This window comes from Oryx dammah, unplaced genomic scaffold (genome assembly GCF_014754425.2).
Source record: "Oryx dammah isolate SB20612 unplaced genomic scaffold, SCBI_Odam_1.1 HiC_scaffold_8, whole genome shotgun sequence".
Taxonomy (NCBI): Eukaryota; Metazoa; Chordata; class Mammalia; order Artiodactyla; family Bovidae; genus Oryx; species Oryx dammah.
Window position 1 is genome coordinate 39,607,468 of NW_024070192.1, and position 26,226 is coordinate 39,633,693.

A 26,226-nucleotide genomic window follows, 5' to 3' on the forward strand; every position below is an offset into this window, starting at 1 on the left:
TATGATCGCAATGAATGTTTCCATTTACTTTGGATTATATGTCATTATAAATATTAACAAATAAGACTTAAAAAGGACACCTTCGGGTAAGTCGGACGAAAGTACAAAAATTGTGTGTGGCGGCTGCAGTTTCAGGACCGTTTCTGCAGTCGCCACATGATAGCAAAACGGTGGTAAGCAGTGCACGAGTCTGCGTCGAAGACAGCCAGAGTCCATGCATCGGGAGGTTCTGTCGGTTGGAGAAGGAACAAAGGGAGGACATGCGCGGGCCGGGAGATGCAGTTCCTCGCTCTCGCCACTAGAGGTCAGGAGGTTACCGCCTCAGAGTTGGAAGACGGGCCCGTCAGGGATTGGCTAGTAGTAGTGGGCGGGGCGGAGACTAGGTAGGAGTGTAGGGGTGGAGATGGGATGCCCCATCCAGTGACCCCCTAGTTATTGACAGCTGACTTCGGAATGACCTTTTTTTGGCGTCAAATTACCTGTTTTTGTGGGGTTGATACAGCAGAGGAAAGCCAGTTTGGGGTCAAAGGCAGAGCTGATACCGCAGCTTCTCAAAGCACTTTGTCTAACAGAGATACAAGCTGTAAGGGGTCCAGAACAGATCCAGGGTCCTAGGAAAGTTCTGTCTCCCTGGAAGGCCTCCTGCCCAAGAGCCCAATCCTTGGCCTGAGCTAGCTGTCCTGAAGCCCCACCTCCAGCCTGACTGTCCCTGTGGTCATCAGGGACCATTTTTCAGGACCAAGTCTGCACTTGCACAGCCTAGGACGTTGGAAGGCCTTGGACTAGGTGCCCGGTGCGCCGGGTTCTTATCCCAAGTGCGTCCTGAATATGCCCCTTCTACTTGCGGGTCCTTGGTTTCCCCATGTGTCTAACAAGGAAGTTGTACTGGGTGAGGCTCTAGTATTCTTCTAACTTGGCCATTCAGCATTTCCACGTGTTTATAGGGTATCTGTCTGTGAAGCTCCTCTCTGAATGAGAGAACCACCCCCCAAGTAATGCTAAGAAGACAGCCAGAGTTAACCCAGACACAAGGCTCCTCAAAATCAGACTCTGCCTCTCTGAATCTGCTTCCTCATCTGTCACACCACGCACAAAGCCTTCTCAGAGAGGCAAAAGCAAGACTCCGTGACCAGCCAAGGTTGCCAGGTACTGCGTAGGGGCTGGAGTCCTGTTTTCCCTGGAAAATGGAAATAGGCTGATGGGCACTTGGTGGGATTCATATCATCACCTGCCGCCGGGCCTCAGATGGTGATGTGCTTTGTGTCTGCAGCAGAGGGTCCAGCCCAGCGCCCTGTGAGCCCTGTACTAGGGTTGCTGTGGGTGTGGTGTCAGAGCTGTGGGGCAGGGAATCTGAAAGACCTCAGGCAGATCACTTTCCCTCTCTGGGCTCTGTTTTCCATCAGTGCAGGGATGGGCTGAACACAGAAATTCCTGGTTTCTGCATTTGTTCATCCAGGGTTCCTGAAGGCCCCTTAGTCAGCAGGAAGAGGTGGGGGCTTCAGGCCTGGGCCCCAGAGTCTTGATGCCCTCAATCCCTTCCTGGAGACCCTGACCCAGGCTGCAGAGTGGCTCTCAGCTCCTGGAGGACAAAGCCAGCTGTTCCCAGAAACAAGGCCCTGGATGCTGCTGAGTGCTGAGAGGGATCTCAGTAGGGAATGATGCAGAGGCAGCTGCGGGGGGCTCCCTGCTTTCCAACCCTGAACCCGAAGGAAGAGCCTGGGATGGGGAGGGTGGAGGAAGGCAGGGAGCGGAGGGTGAGGACAAGGAGGCCTTTTGGTTTTTTTCATGCGAAGAAGTGACTCTCTTCCTGACCACAGCTGACCTGATGCTTAAGCTGGGAACAATGAGAAGCAGGACCCATCCTCCAGGTTCCTCAGGAGAAAGATCAAAGGTGGGAGAGCTGGGTCTGAGAACTGAACTTGACCCTGCATCAACATCAGTTTAAGCCACTCCTCCCATGGCTACAGCCCAGTTGGCCTGGCAGCTAGGGGTGAGATGGGGGAGGGCTGGGTGCCCCTGCCCCACTCCTAACAAACCGTGCCTCTCCCCTCATCCTCCCGAGAGAGACCCTGGGTCCAGACAGTTTCTCCCTGGCCCAAATCATCTTTCCTCTCCAGGCCTTGGACACTGTTTCCAGTGCCCTTCCTCCTTCGTCTGCCTAGAATCTCCACTCAGTCTTCAAGGTCTTGCTGAAATATCACTCCCTGCAGGAAGCCCTCCCAGCGGAGTCCACAGAAAGTGTAGGTGGGTCAGGCTGGCCTTGGCATTCCTTATACCCTTGTTGTAAGGGTTTGTTTTTAGCTCCATAACAAGACGGGGTCCTCCCTGCGGGCAGGCTCTGGGTCTCACTCTTCCCCAGGGGCCTGCAGAATCACTGAGTGAAGCACTTGCCCTTTGCCCATGTTCATGGGGAGCTCCAGGATCTTCAGCAGATCCTGGCTCTCAGGTGAACTTTTTCTACCCACCCAGTCACGCCAGAGCCGAAGTCAGAACCTCCTTTAGGGAATGGACTTTCTTCAGAGTCCTGTCCTACCCCAAATCTCCTTCCCCACTGCCCCTCTCAGCCTAGGGTCCCCTCCAATTCACTGCTGACCTCTGTAGGGTCCTTGTCCTCTGGGTGGCCCCATCTACTTCCTCCGGGTGGGTACTGAGGTCCTCTTCTTCCACCCAGCCCTCTTGGGCCTCAGGGGGTGGAAAGCAGGCCCAGCTCACCGCCCCCACCATCCCTCGGAGGGGCTGCAGTGGCTCTGTGTCCGAGCAGGTGTCCTGGATCTCCCCCGATGTGGGGGCTGAGGCCCTGAGCAGCAGCTGGGGAAGCCCAGGGCCAGGCCTGCGCTGGGCCAGGCGGCGGGCAGGCGGGGCGGGTCAGTCGCTGAGCACGGCCCCCGGGAGCTCATTGGTGAGTGTGTGCCAGCGCTCTATCCTCTTGTCCTTGTTCTTCAGGCAGTCAAACCAGTGCTTCAGGCGCTCTCCCTTGGCATTGATGCCCAGAACCACGCCACCTGCAGAGGGGAGCCCGGGGCAGCCGGGATACTTGACCTATGACTCTCAGGGTCCCTCGGGAACAGTGCCCCCAACACCCTCCCAGACTCTGTGGCAAGGCCAGACTACCTGCTCAGAGGGTGGACATTGCACTGACCACCACATGCTTAGACCCTCTTACTGCCCCCAACCCCCCAATCAGGGCCCAAGGATCCTATCCTGCCTTGGCTTTCCCCAGGACCAGAGCAGTACCGGGGGGCAGCTCCACCGTGCACAGCCACACAGCCCACCAGGAATCTGGGGCCACAAGGACTCAGAGTCCAGCCTAAGAGGGCTGACCATCATCCACCCTTTCCCCTGGTCTACCATACACTGCTGTGTGACCCCTGTCAGCCCTCTTTCCCTCTCTGGGCCTGTTCTTTCTCTGTCACACAGGGTCAGGCTGCAGCGTGGCTGTGGCCTGATTCAGGACTCTGCCCTAGGACCAGCATGTTGCTGAACAGCATTCCCGTCATGGCCTCTCACCAATGAAATCGTTGGATTTTCCAATGTCGTAATCCCAGACGGTGATTTCCAGGGTCTTCTTGGCCAGGTCCCCATGCTTAATCTCATAACAGAATTCCTGGTGGCCAGAAGGGGAGTGTTACGGCCAATGCCACAGGGCCTGGAAGTCGGCTGGGGGCCAGTGTGCAGTAATTGCTGTGACGGATTCTCGCCCATCTCACCCACTTCTGAGAGCCTGGCTGAGATCCTCAGGGGCCCCCTTCCCTCCGACCGCCTGCCCCTTGGTCACTGAAGCTGCCTTTCTCAAGATCCCTGAGAGGCTCCTTATCGCCAGGTCAGTGCACACCAGGTGGCCTGGGCCACTCTTGGGTCTGATTCTGCTGACCACTCCCTTCTTCGTGGAACCCTCTTTCCTGTCAGCTTCCAGGACCCTTCCACATCCTGACCCCCTGGCAGCACCTCCTCGGCCTGAGGACTCTGAGTCTCAGGCTCCTCTCCCTTCATCTCGCTCCTCGGAGCTCCTCTCCAGCTGCACCCACCTGCCTGGGTCCCTGAGGCCCCACATCCCCCATGGCTACAGTCCTATGAATTCCATCCTCTGAAGAGGTGTGCAGGCCTCCCCTCGCTTCCATCTGAACCTCAAGCTGGTTCAGCCTGGCCTCACTTTTCCCACGACTCCCCGACCTCACGGCTGGGGGCTCTCCTGTTGGCCCCTTCCCACCCTCCAGCTCCCACAGTGGCCCCTGCAAAACTCAGTCCCCCCAGGGGAGAGTAAGTGGCTTTCCCACAGCTTCACCAGCCCCTCGTACCTCGTTGAACTCTGGGTTCAGGGTTTTCTTCTTTACTGCTGTCTTGTGTTTGGATTTCTTGTCCACATCTGGCTTCAGGTATCTGGAATTATAACCAACCGGTAGGCAGAGGGTGAGACGAGGCTGTGAGAACATATGGAGCCCCCAGGGCTTGGAAGCACTTTCTCCCGGGAGAGAGACTTCTGTTCATTCGTGATGACCAGATATGGCGCAGGTGAGTGGTCAGTGTAGTGAGAGAAGCAAGTGGGTCATTCATCACCTGGACCTCTGTTCACAGCCTGTTCCTGACCTCACAGAGCCCCCTCTGTTCCCTGAGGAAAGGGGATTTTCCCAATTTCTGGAAGTTTTAATTTTCACAAAGTTCACATTTCCCACCAGAAAAACATTTTTAGCAGAGTTGGTCCCTTGCTAGAGCTTTTGTGTTTAATAGCAGATTATGGAGATAGAATTTGTATGCTATAAAATGCATCTTTCTTAAGTACATAACACAGTGGTTTTTAACCTAGTTCCTGGGGTGTGTTGCTGCTGCCTCACTGAAACTTTGGGGAGAAAAAGGTCTTTGGGGCAACAGTGCTTCCTGCAGAGAAAAGAAATCCCTGCTTGTAGAGCAGCGGTCGGGCTCAGAGAGGTGGAGGGACTTACCCAAGGTCACACAGCTGCCCAGCACAGGGCTGGTGCTCAGAAGCCAGGCCCTCTCGTTTGTAAAGCTTCCCACCCTGTCCCTGCGCCGACACTAGAATCTCTCTCACCCACCCCCAGCTTCCTGGTGCCCAGCACCAGGTGGGATCAGCAAACATAGAAAGTGGTATATCACAGTGGCTTTTCTGTACACTTAAAAAAAAAGTTGATAGTTATTACGTAAGTCATTACAGAGACACTGGAAAATACGTACTGACAAAAGCTGGGGGTGGGGAGAGAAATGAAGACATAGGTCTGCACAAAATCCTGTTCTTTAGCAGCTTTATATAGCCATCAATAACTGGAAGTGACCCCACCCTGGTGCACTTCAAGAGGAAGTGATCTGACAGAGGAGTATTCGGCAGTACAGACCTACAGACCGCACTCCGGGCGCACGCGCCACATGGCGGGCTCTCCAGAGCACTAGATCGTGTGGAAGCAGTGGAGTTGCTGTTAGAAGACAGTCTGGAAAAGGCAAAATTATTGTGACAGAAAACCAATCAGCAGTTGCCCGGGGCACCTTTCTGGGGCCACGGTATCTAAGGTGGTGGTTACGAGACTATACATCAGTCCCACAGCAAAAGGGAGAAACCTCCTGGGTGTAAGTTATGCCTCAATAAAGATGAATTTTTAAACAAGTGGGGGTTCCCCATAAACCCCCACCCAGAGATGGTGAATTTCTTCAGCTCCTTACAAGTTTCCATGTGTTTCTTGATTCATCTTTCTTTGCCTGTTTGGTTTGGGGGAGAGGAGGAGGGATGGGGGTCCTGGGCTGTGGGAGCGTCTTCCAGCCCTGCCTTTGGAAGCCCCTGAAGGGAAGCTGTCCTGGGCTCCCCACGCCCTCAGCACTGCACAGCCAGTGCCCATCTAGAGACCCTCACGCGACACCAGCTAGGGGTTGTCCCCTGTCCTGCCCCCAGGCCTTTGTCTATGCTGTCTCCCAGAGGGCGGGCGGCCTGTGTGGGTGAGGAGCACAGCCTGGGTGCTCCAGGGGCCCATCAGTGGCTGCTTCCCCTCCCTCTCCATCAGGACCCCCTCCTGCCATGGCTGCTGGGCTCCTGGAGTCCCCTACCATTGCTGCTTTTCGTCTCTTCTGCACAGTGCCTACTGCTCACCTAAGGCCTCTAGAAGACACCAGAGGGCTAGAGAAGGAAGGGGTGGCCCAGGGCAGGTTGCTTCGTGTTTCCTCAGCACCCCTGGGGGGCTGGAGAAGGTAACAGAAGGACCGTGTAGAAAGTTCCATGAGACCTAGCCCAGCCCTGGCACTCAGCAGTTACTCAGGATGTGTGATATAGGTTAACTATCACCAGCCCTGGAAGACTGGACTTAAGACTGGACTTGGGGTCAGCTTCTAGCCTGGGGAGACTGAGGCAGCTGTCATCTGGGAGGAAGTTCATAAAAAATAAGGATGTTGACAAAAGGCCTTGTTCCATCTAGCTCTGCCCTTCAACATCCTCTACCTGGCTCTTCCCTGTGGCCCCAGGTGCTCTGCTCAGAATCCCAAACCTGGGCCTGCATCTCCCCTACTCTTAGCCAGGAGGAGGCCTACGGTCCGTGAAGGGGCCTTTCAGAGATGGGAGCCCTGAGCGGCTGCCCCTGCATGTCACCCAGGGAACTTGAATCAGATGGAGGTGTTTCTAGGCCACTGGGAGCCTCCCTCTGATCCATGGGGCCACCCACAGAGCTGCCCTCTGAAAGGCCACCCTGACCCAGCCCATGGCTGGAGGGTGGCACGTGGCTGCAGTGGCCCAGTGACTCTCACGCCTGTGGCCGGGGGCGGCGCAGCCCAGGTGCAGTGGACAGGCCCCGCCAGAGCTGCCTCTCCCTGGCCCTGGGGGGTGGCTGGCCCTTCCGCTGTAACCGGTGAGACCCTGCTTTCCGGATAACCCAGCCTGAGACTCTGGAATTCCTCTCAACTTGGCAGGTGGGCACTGAACCAATTTAAAAACTTGACACCACCCTGGCTTCAGATCCTATTCTCTTCCCTAGGGAAACTAACATCATGGATACAAGTGGACGCACGTCCTCCCTTCCCAGAGACCATCCCTACAGGGTCACACTGCGTGCCCCCCTTACAGTCTGCTCCGGGCTTGGCACGCTTGGCATAGCTGTCCACGTTAATCCACCCAGTCCTCATTTATTCACTCCAACCGCATAGCACTCCTCTGTACGCAGACGCCACATTTCATGCATCTCTCCCTCTGCTGATGAACACTGGGCAGTCTCCAGCTTATGGTTATCTCAAGCAATGGCAGCAAAAGCAGCTTTCCACCGGGGCCTGGGTCTCTGGACCCCACGGACCTGGCAGGGAAGATGCGGCCACAGAATGTACACACCTTCCCAGCTTACCCAGAGTCGCTTACTTTCCCTCCACTGGTTTTAAGAGTCTGTCTTCTGAGCTAGGACAGCATGTCCTCTCCCAGTGGTCTGTGATCCACTGGAAGTCAGTTTTGCTAATGGTCGAGCTTGGGGCCCAACTCACTGTTTTTCAAATGGGAAACCAGTCGGTCTTTATGATGGCCACTGTCCCCTGAGGACAGGACCGTCCCTGCTTCTTAACTCTATCGTAACTCTGTCCCTCTCCCTGAGCAGAAACACCTCCTTTTGGCTGAGCCAAATTCCTCCCCAAGTTCTAACCTTCAAGACAGCCTCAAACAACAGTGAAGTCAGACTCAGATCCATCTTTTGCTAGTGGAGAGCCCCGAAGCTCAGATGGTGCCCACCAACCACCTGCTTCATCCCTCTCCGAACGGCCACCAGCTCCTCTCTGGACTCGGATCACAGCCTGTCCTGACCCAGATTCACGGCTCTGGGGCCCCTGTGTTAGTATCTCCCCAGCACCACCACGAGCCCCATCTGGCAGGGCTGGGGGAACCTTACCTGCCCTTGTGCCCACGTGTGCTCAGCCCTAAGTCCTGACGGAGCCCCTTCACTGCATCTCCCAGCCTCCTGTCCCTTCCTCCAACCTGCTCACAGCCCCTCCTGGGCCCCACAGTCACAGAGAGACCTGAACCAGCCATCGGGAGAGAACTACTCTTTCTGCATGGATTGGGCAGCCACTCAGCTTCTGTGGGCAACAGTTTCCTCATCTGAGAAACGGGTTTGGCCAGATTCAACCCAGGGAGCAGGGAAGACCCTTGTGAGCACAGCACCCCCTGTGCTTCACACAACCACTTGCTGCGCAATCTACTTATCGCAGCCCCTGCAGCCCCTGCACGTCCCGGTACCTAGAAATGAGAAGGTGGGGAAGGAGCGGGCCGCACACTCACATTTTCACGTAGGGGTCTGAGTAGCCGTTGGCGTCCATGGCGGCCAGGTGGGCACAGCGCACGATGCCGACCAGCAGGCCCTGCTTCTGCGAGCTGTACTTGAGGGAGACAAGGATGCGGCCCCGCTCCTCTAGGGACTTGTCTTCCGTCTTGTCCACCTGTGGAGCGGGAGAGCCATCACTCAGCTGTCCTTGCCCGCCCCTCCCGCAGCTACGGGCCCAGGCCACATGGACCCCAGTGGGTGCTGGTGTGTGTGGGGCGTGGTTCACTGGGACCCTGGCCCCTGGATCGTGCTTCCTGGAGCCTCAGGCTGTAGGAGGGCCCCGTTGGGAGAATCTGGGAAAACAGTCCAACCCCAGGGGCAGCTAAGAGGTGGGTGAGGCAGGGCCCAGCACCTGACCCTGGAGTCAGACCTCAAGTCCAGGTCTCACCGGGTGGCCTCTCCCCACCCCACTCAGCATCCTGAGACCTCCCATTTCCAGCTGGTGCTCATCCAGAACCCCTGTCCTCCCGCTTCTGTCCAGCCAGCCTGAGCCCTGTGACCTCCGAGGGCCCCTTCCTGGCGTCTCTGCCAGGCTCGTCTCACATCCGTCTCTGGGCTTGGCTATCCTCTGCCTGGCACTAAAGCAGCACCTCACGTGGCCCCTCGTGGGCCGGGGCCATGCTTGCACCTCTCTGGAGATGGGATTCCTGTGGGGTGAAGGAAGGACCGCTTCCCCCCCACATACACCCAGGGCCAGCTGATCACTGCATTCCCCCTGAGTGCAAACGCAGCTTTGGCCACTTCACACAGTGGTACCCATGGGTCCAACGGGGCAGGTGAGATTCAACCACCTGTCACTCAGGCCTCGGGCTTCGAGTGTGACAACCTCACTAAACCATGACTCTTGTGCCAGTTGTGTGATGTGTGAAAATTAAACAGTATAATGAGCTGGGATATTTTCAGCTGTTTTTTTTTTTTTTAACAGTGGGATATACTTTGGATGGTTTCGCATAAAGACCATTGAACTGGGACATTTCTCAGTATTTATGAACAATGAATAAGGTTTACCAGGCTCTCTACAATCTATGAGGTGCCATCAAAATGAATCTTTACTGCCGAGTGATTATCCCAAATTGCACCCTTGTCAACTGTGGGTCTCTGAACGTCACGAGATCCTGGCAAATTCAAGCGAGGCTCAGCAAGGCCTTGATCACGCCCCAGGCACAAGCATGTACACTCTCAAACACATCCCCGTGCATGAAACAGGTGTTCACGCATGCATTCCACACTCTTGCACACACACTGCTCACACACAATTCACATTCAACACCACACAGGTGATTGTTTATATCAGGGATCAAAACAGGAACACCACTCCAGCAGGAGTTGATGTTGCCTTTTATAAGTGACATAGATCATTTGGAGAAACTGGGTCAGCTGCGGTTAGTGACTAATAATAATGCTTAAAAGGTCGTCTCCATCGCACACATGCCCAGGAGTGGGAGAGAATGTGGTCACAGAGTACAGTTTGTTCAAGTTATGCAGAAATACAGGGCTGCTGTCCTGGGCACAACAACCTCAGGCCTGTTGTTCCCAGCCTTGACCAGGCCAGGCTGCGCTGAGCAGGGCCCTAGATGGGTACAAGCACTCAGGAGATGACCCTTGGGCTCTGTCCTCTAGAGCTTTCCCATTGCCCAGGCTTCTGGTGGGGAACTGTCCTGGGCAGAGGGAACTGTGTCCTCTGTGGGACTTCACCACGCAGTCCCTGAAGGCCCAGGTTTCTTAGGGCCCCAGACCTGGGACCTCCTGGCCAAGCCCTCCCAGTCCTTTTGAACTGGGTGAAGGCAGGCAAGGGGAGGGGAGAGGGAAGCGGAGTGGGGAGGGGAACATTGCTCAGAGACTGGGAGGGCTCAGCTGCTGGAGACGGCCGGGGGCAAAATCAGTTCTGACACGTTCAAACAATTGCAATTTCTGGGAAAGAATTATTTTCTGTCTCCTCTGGGTATCTCACAATCACCTCATGCCTAACACATTCCAGTTGAGGTCCGAGCATCCCCAGCTGCTCCTCCCACGGTCCCCTGCATCCCAGTGAATGACCCTTCACCCTCCCAGGCCCCACACCTAAGGATGCTGGTCTTCAGCCCTTCTCCCTGGCTCCTCTGCTGCCCTGCCCAGGCCCTATTCCCCTTCCTCCCTCTGCACTTTTGGTTTCCCCACCCCGGCCCTCCACTCCCTCTCCCTGAGGAGCCTGTTAAAATATCTTCAGATAGCTTGGCCCCCACCTAGCATGCTCCTGTGGTCCATCTCACTCAGAGATAAAGCTGGAGTCCTCTCAGTCTCCCCAACCCCAACTCCTGCTCTCAGCTCCCAGGACCCCTTGCCCCCTGCTCCCTCCAGCCCACTCAGTTGGCCTCTTGCCTGTGCTTCCCACAGGCCGAACACTTTTCCATGAAGGCTTTGAACCTGCAGCTCCCTCTGCCTGGGATATTCCCTGCTTGCCAGGTGAGCCTTCCCAGAGCACCCACCTAACCCATTGACCCCTCTCATGCTTTCCTTCTTGGCCTTGATCCCTGCCGAATGTTCTATCTGTTTGGGTGGTCTATCTCATTTTTGGTCTGGCTCTTGTCCAGGCTTCATGAGGGCAGGGAGATTAATCTGTCTCCCCAGCACTTGCAGCCATGCCAGGCACAGAGTAGGTGCTCAGTGAATGCTCTTGGGGGCTTGCCTGGTGCCCAATGGTTAAAATCCACCTGCCAATGCAGGGCACACAGGTTCCATACCTGGTCCAGGAAGATTCCACATGCTGTGTGGCCTCTAAGCCCAGGCGTCACAACTATTGAGTTCTGCAACAAGAGAAGCTACTGCAATGAGAAGCCCATGCGCTGCCACAAAGAGTAGCCGCCTATCGCTGCAACTAGAGAAAGCCTTCACACAGCAATGAAGACCCACCACAGCAAAAAATAAATAGATTAAAAAAAAAAAATGCTCCTGGCCTTGCGCTCATGGCAGCGTGGGCCCTGGATGGCTCCAGAGCCTGACTCACCGGCAGCTGCTTCTCCAGGCAGATGCTGAACGTCTTGGTGTGGTTGGGCTTCAGCTTCTTCAGGGGCACCCTGGTCTCCCCAATGAACTCGTTGTGGCGGAATTTGTCCTCATCACACACGGAGATCCTGGAGGGCAAGGGGCCTCTCAGTTTGCTTCCAAAGTCAGGGAGGGTTTGCAAGCGGTGGGTGGGGGTGTGAGGGCAGGCCCAGCCCTGTGGACAAGGCTGGGTTGGGTGGGGGAGCCGGTGGCCGGGGGGGCCCTCACCCACCGCAGGGTCTTTCGGACCATGTCTTCGTCTGTGATCCCGTAGTAAGTGAGAGTCTCGTTCCACGTGGGGTTCAGAGTGTTTCGGAGAGTTTTCGTTCTGAGCTTATTCGCCTGGAGAGAGCAAACATGAGCCTCTGAGCATCAAGGAGGGCAGTGGGCAGTGCAATGGCCCCCCGCACACGTCCCAATCCCCCAGAACCTAGCAAAGCGAGAGGGCGAAAGGTGCTCATCGCCTGACTTTACAACAGCAAAGGGACTTCCCTGGCGGTCCAGTGATCAAGACTCTGAGCTTCCACTGCAGGGCACACGAGTTCAATCCCTGGTCGAGGAACTGAGATCCCACATGCCATGGTGCTGGCCCTCTCCACTCCCTAGCCTTGCAAAAAATAAAAATAAACATCTGTATACAACAGGCAGATCATCTAGGTGGGCCATGTCATCACCAGGCCCTCAAAAGTGGAAGAAAAAGGCAAGCGAGAGGCAGAGGGAGGTGTGACAAGGACAGAAGGTCAGAGAGGTGCCACCGGCTTTGAAGACGGAGGAAGAGGCCACGAGCCAGCTGGGCCAAAGGGGCGCCTCTGGAAGCTGGAGAGGAATGGGAAACAGCTTCTCTCCTGGAGCCTCCAGGATGGAAGGCAGGCATGCTGCCAATCCATATTAGCCCAGTGGGACCCACGCCCTGCAGAACTGGAAGGTAAGAGCTCGGTGGTGGTGTAACCCACCCAGTTGGTGGTAACCGGCTAGCGCAGTCCTCGGAAAACAGCGGGGCCCAGGGGCCTGCCTCCCAGGGGCGTGCCCAGGAGCGGTGGGGGAGGGCCTCCGTGGGAGGTGTGGGCTGGGCTGCCCGAGGTCTGCTGCGGGACTTGTTCCTCTCCCGCGGTATCCTCGCCTGGCCCGAAGGCACCTGCCCTCCTTCCCCGGCGCTTCCGGACACCTCGGGTCTTGGATTCCTTACCTGTCTTGTCCCCTTCAGACTCTGACCTCTGTGCCTAGTTCCCTTTGATGTCTGCCACACCAGCCCAGGCTCTGAGGTCATACAGCCCTGGGTTTGAGTCCCCGCTCCCCCACTTGCATAAGCTCTGTGGAGCCCAGTGGGTTCCATACCCTCTGCCAGGGCTCCAGGGCATAACAACCACCTCCCTCAGCTCACTTTTCAGGCCCCTGTCTGTAAGGAGACTGTGCTCTATGGAATGCTGCCCTAACTCAGGGGTCAATCCTATGACGGGCCCCTAGGACTTAGCAGCAGGTACTGCCGACTTGAGGTCCTAGGAGTCTAGGGACGCTCGGTCACGGAGCCCCTTCCTGGGGCTGTGTAGCCCTGACAGCCCTGGGGATCACCCTGCCCGGCCCCCAGCATGAAGATGCAAGGCTGCAGGGGGAGCCTGCTCCTCCAGGCGTTGGAGGAGGGCCACTGTCCTTTTCCCCACAGCCCTGCCTTCCCTTCCGGGGTGACTCCCCTGGACCAGTGGAACTCAGACCTCAGCAGCCTGTGGCTCCTCAGCCTGGGTGGCCACCTGGGGGCAGGGCCACCCAATTGTCCGGAGCAGTGGCAGGGGAGACCCTCTGCCCAGAGGCCCACCCCAGTTGCTGAGTTTTCCTGTGAGGTCACTCGCGGGCCAGGAAAGAAGTCCTCAACTATGGCTTCTGAGAAAGAGGCCAGGATAAGAACACTAGCCACCAGGCTTTGCTGCTCAAGCTTTCGTGTCCTGTGTCCCCTGTCCCTCCATTTCTGCCTTGCTCTCTATTCAGAAGCAAAGCTGCTGGACTCCCGTTGAGTGCCCCTGGCATGGAGTCTGTCCACCTCACCCCTTGCAATGACTGTGGGTTCCCAAGGCCAAGGAAGGACCCACTTCTGAAAAGACAATGTGACCTTTCTTCCCATGAAATTACAAAGAAAACTGCACTCAACTGTAAGCTGTATGAAAGAAGTCTAATCAAGTTCTGATCTTCCAGTGCTGAGGGCCACCTTGATGCTTTTGTTAATAGCTAATTTAAGAAAAAAACATTTCTTTTCTTCTCTCATAGATGCACCTATTGGCCTGGTCTGTTTGTCAGGTCATCTGGTGTGGGAACAAGTGTTCTGTAGTCAAATAATCTAGGCAGATGCTGACCATTCCATCCCCCTTGTGGAACATCACAGAGCTGCCCACCAGGGCATTAAAGGCTCTCATAAATCCTGCAGTAAAGAAACTGGTTTAATAATGTTTCCTGAAGTTACCTGGTCACAGAACCTTTTGTTTGCACATACTATTAACATCCAGTTGAGGATGTTTCTTATAAAACGCTGGCCTGGAAATTCTCCAGTGGAGTTTCCCCAACTCAGCAGGCAGGTGGTGCTGACTAGAGGTCCCCTGGGAGGCCTAGAGGTCCCCTGGGAGGCCTAGAGGGTGTGGGGCTGAGTGGGTACGGGAGTTGGGAGCTCCCTGGGTACCCCAAGTCCAGCCTGGGCTCAGGCGAGCACAGCCAGTCAGCGGGCCCAGAGCAGGGCCCCTTACCTTACTGGCCCCTGGCAGCAGGTGCAGCTTGACGTACGGGTCTGCCAGCCCGTTGTGGTCCATCGGCTTCAGGCCCTGGGCAGAGGAGAACAGCAAAGGGTGTAAGTGGGGGCCTGGGGACACAGAGCAGCCAGGGCCTCCAGGCACCTGGGGCAGCAGGCCCCAGCAGGCCCCTGGACCTCCCGGCTGGGTCCACTCATGACCCTCTTCACGGAAGCACCCCTGCCCCATACCGCCAGGATGGGGGAGCAAGGATGACTCAGTACCAGTGCAATTTCCTGCCCCCTACCCCTCACAAATATCTGACTCTGTGTAGATGACCCAGGGCATCTTTGTCAGATCGGCCTCTTTCTCGTTGTTGTCGTCTCCTGTCATGGAGGCCAGGTGACTCACCTTTCTCTGAATGAGGCCCCCATTATCCTGCTGTGGTCAGATCCTCCCTTCTTCCTGAACCGTCTTCCCTTGCTCCCCAAGCCCTGCGACTTTCCTCACTGACCCTAAGTCCTCGTGAACCCCTGTGCACCCATCCACACGCCTCCCTCTGCAGCCACAGGAGAACATTATATGTCTGGAGACCAGGCTCCATTTCTCTCTGGCTTGGCCACAGGGCTCTGCCTGTCTGTGTCCCCGGAGGCCACACAAGCTGGCCAGCCATGCAGAGTCCCTCTGCAAGAGGGCACCCCTCACTCACTCTCGACCACCATCAAGTGTGCACAGCCAGGGAGCCCACGGAACCACAGACAGGCACCCGGCTGACCTCATTCCTGCTCCTCTTTCTGGAAACTCTCTCCTGGGATGGCTCACGGGGATGCAGGGAGGGAGTGGTGACATGTGCAGGGCGGAGGTGACATCCCCATGACCTCATCCAAAGATGAAATGCAAGCTCACCAGCCTGATCCCCCACCTCCTAGGGGAGCTGAGGCCTTCTCCCCACGCCCCACCTTGGTTCAGAGGAGCCCGCGGGTTGGGGCTGAGATCTGATGTCGGGGCTTCCAACTTCTAACCAGCACTGCCTGGTTACCAGGAAGGGGCCCACAGGTTTTAGCACCAGGATGGCCGTTCAGGTCCAGCTCCGGCACCTATCAGTTGGGTAAGTGATGAGGCCTCTGCCTCCTGAGCCTCAGTTTTATCATCTGTAAAAGGGGTTAACAGTCCCCATGTCCCAGGGTGGCTGTGGGAGTCAAGGAGGCAATGCTGTTGCGGGCCTGCTGCTGGGGCATTTGCCCCACTTCCAGTCTGTGCTAGGCCCTCTGATGATACCAGAGAAGTGGCTCAGGGTGGAGTGGAGCATCTGAGGCTGGGCCCAGAGCTGCCTGGGCTCCAGCTCTGTCCTGCCCAGTAAGTAGGGCTGACTCCAGGACGAGGCTTGGCTGGGCGGCTCTGTGTATACCACGGCAGAGGCGACCCTGCCCAACACACACCTCTTACCCTTTCCCACAAAGTTGGAACTTCCTAGTTCTGCTGTGGGTGGGTGTGTCTGCCACCAGGCCCTGTCCTCCAGGACAGCATTAGGTACTAAGCACTCACTCATTTATTGCTCACAACAATCACACAGGTGGGGACAATTAACCTGTTTTACAGATGAGCAAACTGAGGCCGCTCTACCCACTTATAGACCGAGTGGCCAAGCTAGGGTCCACTGCTGGGGCATCTGGTGTCCTCTGAGAGACACCCAAGGGGCTCCCTCTGTCAGCCTCAGCCTTCCTACCCCCTGGGGCCCCTCCCCACACCCCCGCCCACCCCAGCTCCTCCCACACCTGCACCACCTCCTGCCCAGCAGAGGGTGAACTGGAGACTGGGTGCTGCCATGGCCCCCCCACGGCCAATGCCTGAGTGGAGCAACCCTAAGTGGACACCCACACAGCCCCCCGAGAGCCCGGTAGAGACAGCGGGGAACACAGCACGGGGGGGGCTGGTGTCTGCACGGGTTGGGGAGGAGGGCTGGCTCTGCCAGAGCAGCCTGGCAGCCAATGCCCTTCCCCAGCCTCCAGGCCTGGACAACCTCTATCTACACAGCTGGGTGGAGGGCGAGGGGAAGGGTCTGCCCGGGCGCGCATCCTGCCCTCCACCTCGGCATGCCACCACCTGAGCGGCCCCTGGAGGAGAGGGTGGGGAGGTGATGCCGTGGGTCCACCAGGGACACTACTCACCCCACCACAGTGGCCCAGGCCCGGAGGCGCACAGCCGGGGCAGAAGCAGGTGGCCAGCCCCTCTGGATGGGCAAGAGCCACAGGTAGGGTGGGAGGAGGGAAAGAAGCTGGCAGGCTGCGGGGCTGGTGGTGGGGCTGGGCCCAGGCAGCAATGCCAGAGGCTCCTCGCTTGGAGCCAGGCCCAGGCCCTTCAACAGCTCTACCGGGAGGCTATACCAGGCGGTGCAGCCGCCCTTACCTTGCGGGAGAACATCAGCCTGGGCACCTTCCTCCCAGCGGGAGCGATGCGGTGGGGACGAAGGGAACAGCATGTCTAAGACCAGAGCTGACAGGGGCCAGCCCAGGACAGGGGATCATGGGGCTCAGATACCCGGCGCCCCCGCCCAGAGAGCAAGCTCAGGCTCATGTGACCAGAGCCTCCCCAGGGAAGTGGGAGACCCAGGTGCTGGGAACCTCGGGCAGGAGGCGTCCACGTCCAATCCCTCCTCCCCACCCTCAGGACAGGCCTGCCAGCACCCCACCTGCCCTTCCCTGACAGCTCCCCAGTTCTGGCGGCCTTAGGCCCCTAAATGCTACCCTTCCACCCTCCTCCTCTCATTCTCTCCAGTTTCTCGGTTCTGCTCTTTCCCTGAAAAGCCTCCCTGCCGGTGAGGCAGCAGTGTCTTGGGAGTAACTGGGCTGAGCACTGCCTCCTCGCCCTGCGCCCGCCGGTGGGCCTACCTTGGCCTTGGCGATGGTGCAGTGCAGGGCGTTGTTCTCCTGGTCATAGAGCAGGCTGAAGTCCAGCGTGCCCAGGGCAGCTGCGGACAAAGAGGGCTCAGGTCACCCCGGGGCCACACAGGGGAGGAGCATCACCCAGTCCTGTGCAGTCGGACAAGGTGTCACGGTGTCCATGCCGACTGCCACCGACTGGGCACCTACTACCTGTCCAGCCCCCCCGCCCCACCCTGGGAAGGAGCTCAGGGAGGTTAGGCCCATCACCCCCAGATACCGTGAGCGGTGGCCCAAGAGTCAAACCCAGATGGTGGCCTCCGACCCCTGCGTCATGCCTCGGGGCCTGCAGCTGGTGCAGGGTGCGGCCATGTGTGCCGGGCACTCGGCTAAAGGGGTTCCTGTCGCCTGGTGCGACTGCCGGCCTAGGCTCCACACCTCGGCTTCCTTTGGCCTGTGATCTGTCCTAAGATCGTTCGAGGAGGCAGAGGGGTCGGGCTCCAGGTGCTGCAGGCCTGGGCCCGGCGGACCGGCTGGTCCACTCACCACCCCCCCAGCAGCACTCGGGGCTGCGGCCTCCAGTCTCTCCAGGCCCTTAGGGGCCCTGGGCAGGCTGCGAGGAGCGAGCTGGGCCCTCATGGTGCCACCTTGGCCGCTGAAAAAGCAGAGAGGGATTCCCAAGGGCTGGGCAGAGGGTGTGGCAGTGACTGGATGCAGCTGCCGCCCTCAGGCACCATCACACACAGCAGCTGTGGCCTTTCACGCGGGGTATAAAGGCGGGGGTGGTGGGTGAGGGCGGACCTTGGGGGCAAGTCTCCCTCGCGAGACACACATTCACAGGATGTCTTTAGAAGCCCAGACCCTGCTTGCTGGCCAACTGGCTTCCCATTCATTCACTCATTACCAAGTGTTCACAACACGCTAGGCTCTAAGAATGAAGAGGGGGTTTCCCTGGTGGCTCAGTGGTAAAGAATCCGCCTGCCAATGCAGGAGACGTGGGTTCGATCCCTGGGTTGGGAAGATCCCCTGGAGAAGGAAAGGGCAATCCACTCCAGTATTCTTGCCTGTAAAATTCCATGGACAGAGGATCCTGGTGGGCTACAGTCCACAGGGTCACAGAGTCAGACATGACTGAGTACACGCACGCACACACGCACACGCACACATACACACACACACGCACACACACACACGAATGAAGATATCAAAAGGCAGGTTCCTGCTCCAAGGAAAGCACAGCTTAACAGGAGGAACGGAAGAGAAGGATTTGCCACAACAAAGTTCAGTGGGGCAGGATTGATGGAGGAGGCCTGAGCTTGATGTGAACTGGGGCCATCAGAAAAGGCTTCCTGGAGGAAGTGACCCTTCACTTGATCCATGCAAGATGAATAGGAGTTGGCCAGTGCAGAGTGGGGCTGGGAGAAGGGCCATTTCAACCACAGGACCACCAAGAGGGCAGGGTGCTGGGTAGTTGGAGTTATGCTAGGGGGAGGCCAGGGTTGCCCAGTGTGGGTCGAGAGCAAACCACAGAAGTCTGGCCACTATTTGTCTTGCATCTCTGCTCCTAACACAGGGTCAGGCACCCTGCTCAGCATCTCTGTTGTTGCCTGGCGGGGGCACCTGTAGGGTGTCTGACCTCTGAGGTCTGACCCTGGGTTCAAACCCTGGCTCTGCACTTCCTTGCTCTGTGACCTTAGCATATCTAGTCTCTCTGTGCCTCAGTTTCCTCATCTGCAAAATGGAAAAACAGCATCCACCTCACGGCATGCCTGGGGTACGGAAAGTACTCAGTAGATAATTATAGAAGAAGCAGATCCATTTAGGTGATGTTTCTAGATGAGCGTACTTGCCCCTCTGAGACACCTCCTGGAATGAACTCGTTCTGAACTGGATCGCTCCCCTCCCAGCCCTTGTGAGCAGAATACACAAATGGTCACTTAAGCCTTTTCGGAACAACCTGAGTCATTGCTATGACTGCGGCTAACTGTGCCCTGTGTCCAAGTCCCAGCCCAGGCACTGAAGGGTGTGTGAGACGAGTCCTTCACCAGGCGATCCTGGGTGGCCACTCTTTTTGAGGTTTTCTTGACTTTTTTCTGCCTCCTCTCTTGAGATCTGCTTGAAACTCCTGTTATGTTAAAGTACTTGCTCCTGGTCGCATAGGCAGCTCTGCCTCCTAGTCACTGGTTACTTGGTTCTTCTATGAAACCAGGTGAGAATAGTTGTTAAAATTGTGTCTAATCTCAAAGTCAACAGGCCTTAAGTGGAGCCAAGAGTCCTTTTCCCCGAGCGGAGTAAGCATGCTTTATGGCACCCCACTCCAGTACTCTTGCCAGGAAAATCCCATGGACAGAGGAGCCTGGTAGGCTGCAGTCCACGGGGTCGCAAAGAGTCGGACACGACTGAGCAACTTCACTTTCACTTTTCACTTTCATGCATTGGAGAAGGAAATGGCAACCCACTCCAGTGTTTTTGTCTGGAGAATCCCAGGGACAGAAGAGCCTGGTGGGTTGCAGTCCATGGGGTCGCAAAGAGTCGGACATGACTGAGCACGTACGCATCTGGCCTATTGCTGCCTGCTTGCTAGGCTGCCTCCGTGCCGGCGGGGCAGGTGAGGTGCTCTAAGGGTGGGATCTATCACCTTGCCTGCAACAACTAACAGCCACAGGCCCAGGCTTCTCCAGGCTTTTGCAGTAACAGCCTTTAAAGCTCTTGGCTTTGCAAGACAGTAAATCAGCCTACTGTTCCGTTCAGGCCTAACTTGCATCTTATGCCTCCAGACATTAGCCTCCGGAGGGCAGGGACCACGCCTCTGACACCAGCAATGAGCAGATGTTCAATTCACAAGGCTGGTCTATCCAAACTAACTCGTTAGCCGGCTGCTCACTCGAGCAGAGATGTGGTGTGATGCTCATGTATTAAAACACACAGTTCCAATACAAAATTGTAAAGCAATTATCCTCCAATTAAAAGAAAAGAACAGCAACCACAAAATCCACACAGTTCACAATCTCTGCCCAGTTCCTCATCCCAGAGAAGGACAAGGCAGCCGACAGAGCCCCCACTGGGAAATTCAGCTCCAGGCAGGGAGAGGGGTCCCTTCCACTGGATTTACAGACACCTGTGTTTAAGTGGGGCCCTGACACTGCTCAATAAAACCGATAGCTGTTATCACTGCCCGGGAAGGAACAGCAAGCCCGGTGCTGCCCCAGGACGGGATTGGTGGATTTCTTCAGGTGCCAGTGCAAGTTTTAGAAGAAATAATAGTTTAGAGAAGCTCAGTTGCCATTTTTAGAGACTTGCTGGTGGTGGAGCTCTCTTAGAGAGCTCTTTATTTCCTATTTCCTATTTGGAGAAATGAGGCTCAGAGAGGGGTGGTGATAAGGCCAGGGTGGCACAGCAGAGCTGGACGCAGAATCCAGGCCTCTTCACTTCTGTCCTGATTGCTCCTTCCTGCCTTAAAGCCCAGTGGCTTCCAATATTTTCTGTCTGCTACTTTGTTAAGCTGAACTCTTGAGAGGATGGGACAGAAAAACAAAAGAGAATTGCTCCTGGGGTGTGGGGAGGGCTGGTCTGCCACCCGAGAGGGGCCTCTGAGTTGAAAGGCCACCAGGGCTTGTGGCAGGTGAAGGGGGCCCTGAGGACAGGTGAAGGTGCTTGTCCCTGTGAACCACAAGGTCCTGCCCTCCAGCCACTCAAATCACACATCCTGGCTAAAGTTTACATCCTTGGATAAATTATGAGGCTTGGTCACTAATGGGCCTCTGAGAGTTGTCACCCGCTTGTTGATAATTATAGAGCTTTAATGGGGCTAATTCAGAGAAAATCAAGCTCAGCTCCTGTCAGTCCCTCTAAGGCAGAACATCCCTCTGCTTGGCTGATGGAGACTGACAGCATCATTTTGACCTTGGTTTGCACCTGGACTTTCCTCACCCATACACCCTTGGGAATAGGCAATTGGCCCTGGTTTTGTTTCTCTTTTTAAGAAAAATGTCATCCTCTCAAACAGTTTAGAAAAAAAAAAAAAAAACATGGCAAGAACCACAGAAAATGATCAAGTCTGAGTTGAAAGGATTTCCTAGTTGGGGAAACTGAGGCACCGGCCAGACGCTGCAGGGGGAACAAAGAGGAATGAGCACACATCTTATGGTCCTGCTTACCAGGTGCTCAAGGTAGAGGGTGAGGACTTTTATAAACCTGCTCATGAGCTTCTCTGGTGGTCCAGTAGTTAGGAATCTGCCTGCCAATGCGGGGGACACGGGTTCAATCCCTGGTCTGGGAAGATGCAACATGCTGTAGGGCAACTAAGCCCGTGCGCCACAATTACTGAAGCCTGTGCACCAAGGGATGCCTCCACAATGAGAAGCCCGTGCACGGGACTAGAGAGTAGCCCCCTCTTGCGGCAACCAGAGAAAGACTGCCTGGAGTAACAAAGACCCAGCACAGCCAAAAATAAATAAATTTAAAAAATTAAACTACCCCCCGTCAAATATATATAAACCTATTCATTCCCCTACTTTACACGGTCCAAAGGTTCTCTGTTGCCTCCTGGACTCTGCCAACCTCCGTGGTGTGGCATTCAGGCCCTCTGTGATGACCACTTGGGCTTCATCATCCTCTTTTCCCCTTGCTCCAGCCACTAGACTCTTCTCCCTCCACTCGGCCAGCCTGCGTTCTCCCTCCTCCCACTGCACCCTCTTTGTGGGAGAGCTCCGTGCAAGCCAGTGCTTCCCATTTGGGTTCCTGACTCGTCACTGCTGGGTTATTTGTGTGTCTCCATTTCCATGAACTCCCTGATGGCAGAGATTGCATCTCAGGCACTCTGCAACCTCCATGCTCGGCACAGTGCCAGACACCTAGTTGGTCCTGAGAGGCTGAGTGTGTGGAAATACAGCCCAGGTAGAATATGACAGGCCCCTAAGGAAGGGGAATCACAGCAAGTGGGGACAGGGAAATGATTCCAGCTGAGGGCCTTCTGGGCTGGCCTAACAGTGATTCCTCCTCTCCATCTTTGCTTCAAGGCCGCTCTGGCCATTGGTTCTGACTCAGCCCTGGATGAATCATGCAGGGGCCAGTGTAAGTGCGACCATGAGATGTGACTCTGGCCCAAGAGACAAAAGGACAGATCTCCTGGGGAGAGGTTTCCTTGCCTTTAAACTGAGACATGGGAGTGAAAACTCATCAAATTTAGGATCTTACTGTTATATAAGGGAGGTCAGCCTAAGACGAAAAGGTGGGACTTCCCTGGTGGCTCAGAATCCACCAGCCTACGTAGCAGACACGGGTTTGATCCCTGATCCGGGAAGATCCCATATGGCTTGGAGCAACTGAGCTCTTGCACCACAGCTATTGATTGAGCCTATGCTCTAGAGCCCAGGAGTGGCAACTGCTGAAGCGGGTGCACCCTAGAGTCTGTGCTCCACAGTAAGAGAAGCCCCCGCAATGAGAAAGCTGTGCACTGCAGCTAGAGAGGAGCCCCCGCTCACCACAACTAGAGCCCGTGCAGCAGCAAAGACTCAGCACAGCCAAACAATAAATCAAACTTAAAGAAAAGAAAAGAGGGAAAGGACGTGGTCGAGTGGAGAAAGACAGAACCATTGCCGCTGACACTGCTGCTGAGCGGCGGCTTGAATCTGCCCGGGTGCCACACGGCCTCAACAGTCCTCACCGTTCGAGGCACTCTGAATTTTCTGTTACCTAGAAACCCCAAAGCATTCTAGTCATTACGGCTTTGAAGGATGGCCTGAGTTTCCACAGGTGGAGACTGGTTGGGAGGGCATCGCAGGCAGGGGAGTAGCATGTGTGGAGGTGGGGGGCATAGGACCATTGGAAGGGCAGCAAGCAGCGGAGTCCAGCTTAGCCAGGCCGCTCTGCAGGTCACTGGGAGGGCACGGGCACAAGGGACACCTCTGACTGTAACATTTCTGCATCTTCTCCCTGTTAACGCTCCTCTATTAGATCAGTGGGGAGCCTGTCGATTTTGTGCTTGTGCCTTGCGGTGACTTAATCAAAGATGGGCTTTAAAGAGAAGGGGAAAAAAGGCTGAGTAAGTAAACAGCACTTCACTCCCAGCCTTTGACAACAGAGCAACCGTCCTAATTTCTTTTTGTTAGAACGGAGATAATCCAATAATTAGGGCAGCAGATAGCATAACCCTGGCTAAAGCCGTAATGAACCATCTGGCTTGAATCATTTAGGCTTATTGTAGGGATCTGGTTGTCAGAGCTGAGAGGGAGGTGAGGTCTGGGCTACTGAGTGGAGAATGGTTCCACCCTAGAACCTGGCCCCCCAACCCCAGAACCTAGATTTCTGTGCTCTCGAGGTGGGATGTTTGGCCACTGATGGGGTCTAAGCCCAAGGCGGTGGCCCCTTGAAGGGAATGAGGGGGCTCAAGCTGGCCCTGGCTCAGTCACACACCCTTCTCCTTGGCTCTCTGCAGCAGAGTGCCCTGGTAGCATGGGTGTGGCCAGCCCACGGCTTCAGGCTGGCAAGGCTGTGTCCGACTGCCCCACACTGCTGACCCCAAGTGCGTCTGTCTCCTGCTAGGACAATGAGCTCTGGGTCCGGGGCCCCAGCCCCATTCCCTCTCTGCTGTGAAGACAGTGCTCTGTGAAGGTCTGCTGAGTTGATGGACTGAAGGTGGGACAACTGGCCCATGTCTTGCTCTTGCTGGTCCCCTCCTTGCCTGTGGGTTCAGGGACAGCCAAAAGAAACAGCCTGATTTCTCACCTCTTAGCTGTATGTCTCCGGAGGGCCCAGGTGGCCCCAGGAGAGCCTGAAGCTCGGGTGGAAGCACTGCCCTGCTCGCCTGCTCCCCTGGCATAGCAGGAAAGATGCTGGAAATGGGAAAAAGTGGCCCACCCCTTCTTCTGGAGCCAGGGAAGATTCAGGGCATGCAAAGGGGTGACTTGGGTCTGCCTGCCCAGAGGCACAGCAAGCGAGGGGGTGCACCTGGCCCAGGGTGCCAGGAACTGGGGTTGGGGAAGATCCAGGGCACAGCCCAGAGGGCAATAAACTCTCCCGACCCAGTTTCCCCAGTCTGGCAGGAAAATGGAGGAAGAGGACTGCTCCCCATCCCCATACCCCTGAGCTGGCTGGGCCTCAACATGCCAGGCTCTGGCCAGAGGGCTGTGGTCCAGGCCCGAGAGCGTGCAGAGCCGGCAGCTTTCCATCACAGGCCAGGCTCCAACCGACTTGACCCAGGGCTGGCAGGCCTCCCCCTACTCTCCTCCCGGGCCTCCCCGGGTAGGGTGACGACAGGTCTGGCTCCACCGCTTCCCGCTGAGATGCTGGTAACCCCCACTGTCAGTTTGCAGAGGCACATTTTATGTTGGGGAAACTCCAGACCCTCAGGCTGAGGCCCATGTGGGCACCCGAGCCAGGCGCCCCTGCCCTCGCTGCGCTGCGTGGGGGATGGGACCCGGCGAGCCTCGGCGAAGTGGGCGAGCGACCCCTGCCCCGAGAAAAGTCCACACCTCCCTCAGGACCGGCGTTGGACTCCGGTTTTCTAGTTCTGAGAGTGACGCGGCAGGGGCTACAGCCGGGCAGGGGCCTGGCTAGCAACGCTGCCCACGTCCCTGGCCCCATCCCGCGTAAATCCATCCAGCACCGCACGGCGACCTCGGCGTTCTCGGTTTTCCCTCCAGTCCCGGGGCGGGCGGGGCGGCCAGGGCGGCCACCCTCGGAGCCCAGAAAGACGCCAGGAGCACCAGCCAGCCGAGCCTCGGCCCCGGGGGCCCCGGAGCTTGCCTATTCCCTGGGGCTCGGGGCTCATGCCCGCAGGAGGAGGCTGGGGTGGGGGTGGGGGTGGGGGTGGGGGTGGGGGCCCTTACTGGCCGGGGAAGCAGGTGTAACAGGTGGACGAAGGTCGGCGGCCCGGTCGAGCGCAGCGGCAGGATCAACGAACGTGGGAGGAGGAACCACCAAGGTTTTTCCAAAGGACAAGCGGGCCCCATGGTCCCCTGGTCCTCGGCCCGTGCGCCAGTCAAGCCGCCACGCTCTGCGGCCGCCGGGCCCACCCGGGAGGCCGCCCGACTCCGGCCCTGGGGTCTCCCCGCCTCTCGCCCAGCCCGACCCTCGGCTGCGGGGCCGATCCGCCGCGTGCTCCGGGGCTGGGAGAGATCGCGCGGCCGGCAGCAACTGGTGTCTCCCCGGGGCGCAGCTCCGCCCTGCCAGGGAACAAAAGCCGCCGCCCGCGCTGGGGCTCCCGGCGGGCGGGCCGAGAGGGGGCGCGGCGCGGGCTCCGGGGAGCCGGCCGCTGGAAATGGGACACCCCCAGGGGGCGCCCCCAAACTTCCCACCTCTCGGACCTGCTCAGGGGAGGGGTTGTGTGTGCTGGGCGCGCGGAGAGCGCACGGCGCGGCCGGGGACTGCCACCAGGCGTGGGGGGTGTGCCGGAGGAACCGAGACCGCAGAGGAGCCGAGGGCGGGCGAGGGCGGGAGCGCGAGCAGCCGCGCAGGGGAGGGGGCGAGAAGCGGGCGGGTGGGAGACTTACTGCAGTCGTCTGACTCGTAGCCGTCGGCGTCCGGCTCTTCCTCGAGTGGCTTGGCGGGCGGCCGCCCCGGGCTGGGGGCCGGGCCGGGGCCGGGGCTGGCTCCGTAGGCTCCAAAAAGCTGATCGACATCCTCGTCGTCGTCGCGGGCGCCGTCGGAGGGGCTGCGGCGGCCAGCGCTGGCCGCCGCCGGGCGCGCGGGGGCGTCCGGGGGTGCCGCGGCGCGGGGCCCGGCGTCCGGGGGCAGGCCCCGCGGGAAGCGGGGGAAGTAGTCGGAGATCTGCTTGATGGGCCGGATGGGGCCGGGGCACACGTCGATGGCCATATGCTCTTGGATGCTGATGGTCGCCTTCTCCCCGCGTCGCCGGAGGGTCATGCAGGCAGCACGGCTCCGCCAGGGCGCAGCCCGGCCCGACCCGGCGCGGCCCCGGCCCGGGGGCGGCTCAGCAGGCCCGGCGGGGCGCGGCGGGGGCTGCGGGCATCGCCGGCGGCGCCCCCGGACGGCCCTGAAGCGGCTGCTGCCTGCTCGGCGGCGGCCGGCGCGAGCGAGTGCCAGGGGCCGGCAGGCAGGGGGCGGGCCCAGCCCGCGTCACCGGCAGCCGCCGATCAGTGCGAGTGTGCGGGCGGCGCGGAGCGGAGCGAGCCGAGTGGCGCCGCACTCACTGGCACTCACACCGGCGCGCACGCCGGCCCGGGACCCTGCGCGCGCACTCGGCGGGCAGGGCCACTCGGCGCCTTCCACTCACGCGGCGCAGGACGAGCGCGGAGCCGAGCAGGGACCCGCAGGACGCACACCCGCACTTTCCCGCGCGTGCCCGCACTTCCTGGGCTCCGTTCTCACAGG

General features: G+C 57.8%; 1 protein-coding gene and 1 long non-coding RNA gene across 2 annotated transcripts; one reads left to right on the top strand and one right to left on the bottom strand.

Moving 5' to 3' along the window:
- DOC2B (double C2 domain beta) lies at positions 1-25,798 on the bottom strand. Its single transcript, XM_040243812.1, has 9 exons — positions 25,386-25,798; positions 16,903-16,982; positions 14,033-14,107; positions 11,539-11,648; positions 11,269-11,395; positions 8,243-8,400; positions 4,296-4,377; positions 3,508-3,604; positions 1-3,002 (listed from the first exon to the last, which is right to left on the bottom strand). Exons 1-9 carry the CDS (start codon positions 25,756-25,758, stop codon positions 2,866-2,868), a joined length of 1,239 nt encoding a protein of 412 aa, XP_040099746.1. The 5' UTR covers positions 25,759-25,798; the 3' UTR covers positions 1-2,865.
- Positions 4,371-5,666, top strand: LOC120866239. The gene is made up of 2 exons (XR_005721619.1): positions 4,371-4,509; positions 5,252-5,666. It is a non-coding gene; the product is annotated as an uncharacterized LOC120866239 (long non-coding RNA).
- Positions 25,799-26,226: the final 428 nt, after the last annotated feature.

Coding starts and splice junctions, on each gene's coding strand:
- DOC2B (XM_040243812.1), bottom strand. CDS start 25,758: ATGACCCTCCGGCGACGCGGGGAGAAGGCGACCATCAGCATCCAAGAG. Junction 16,983..25,385: donor CTACGAGTCAGACGACTGCA/GTAAGTCTCCCA, acceptor CTTTGTCCGCAG/CTGCCCTGGGCACGCTGGAC. Junction 11,396..11,538: donor ATGGTCCGAAAGACCCTGCG/GTGGGTGAGGGC, acceptor CTTGCCCTCCAG/GATCTCCGTGTGTGATGAGG.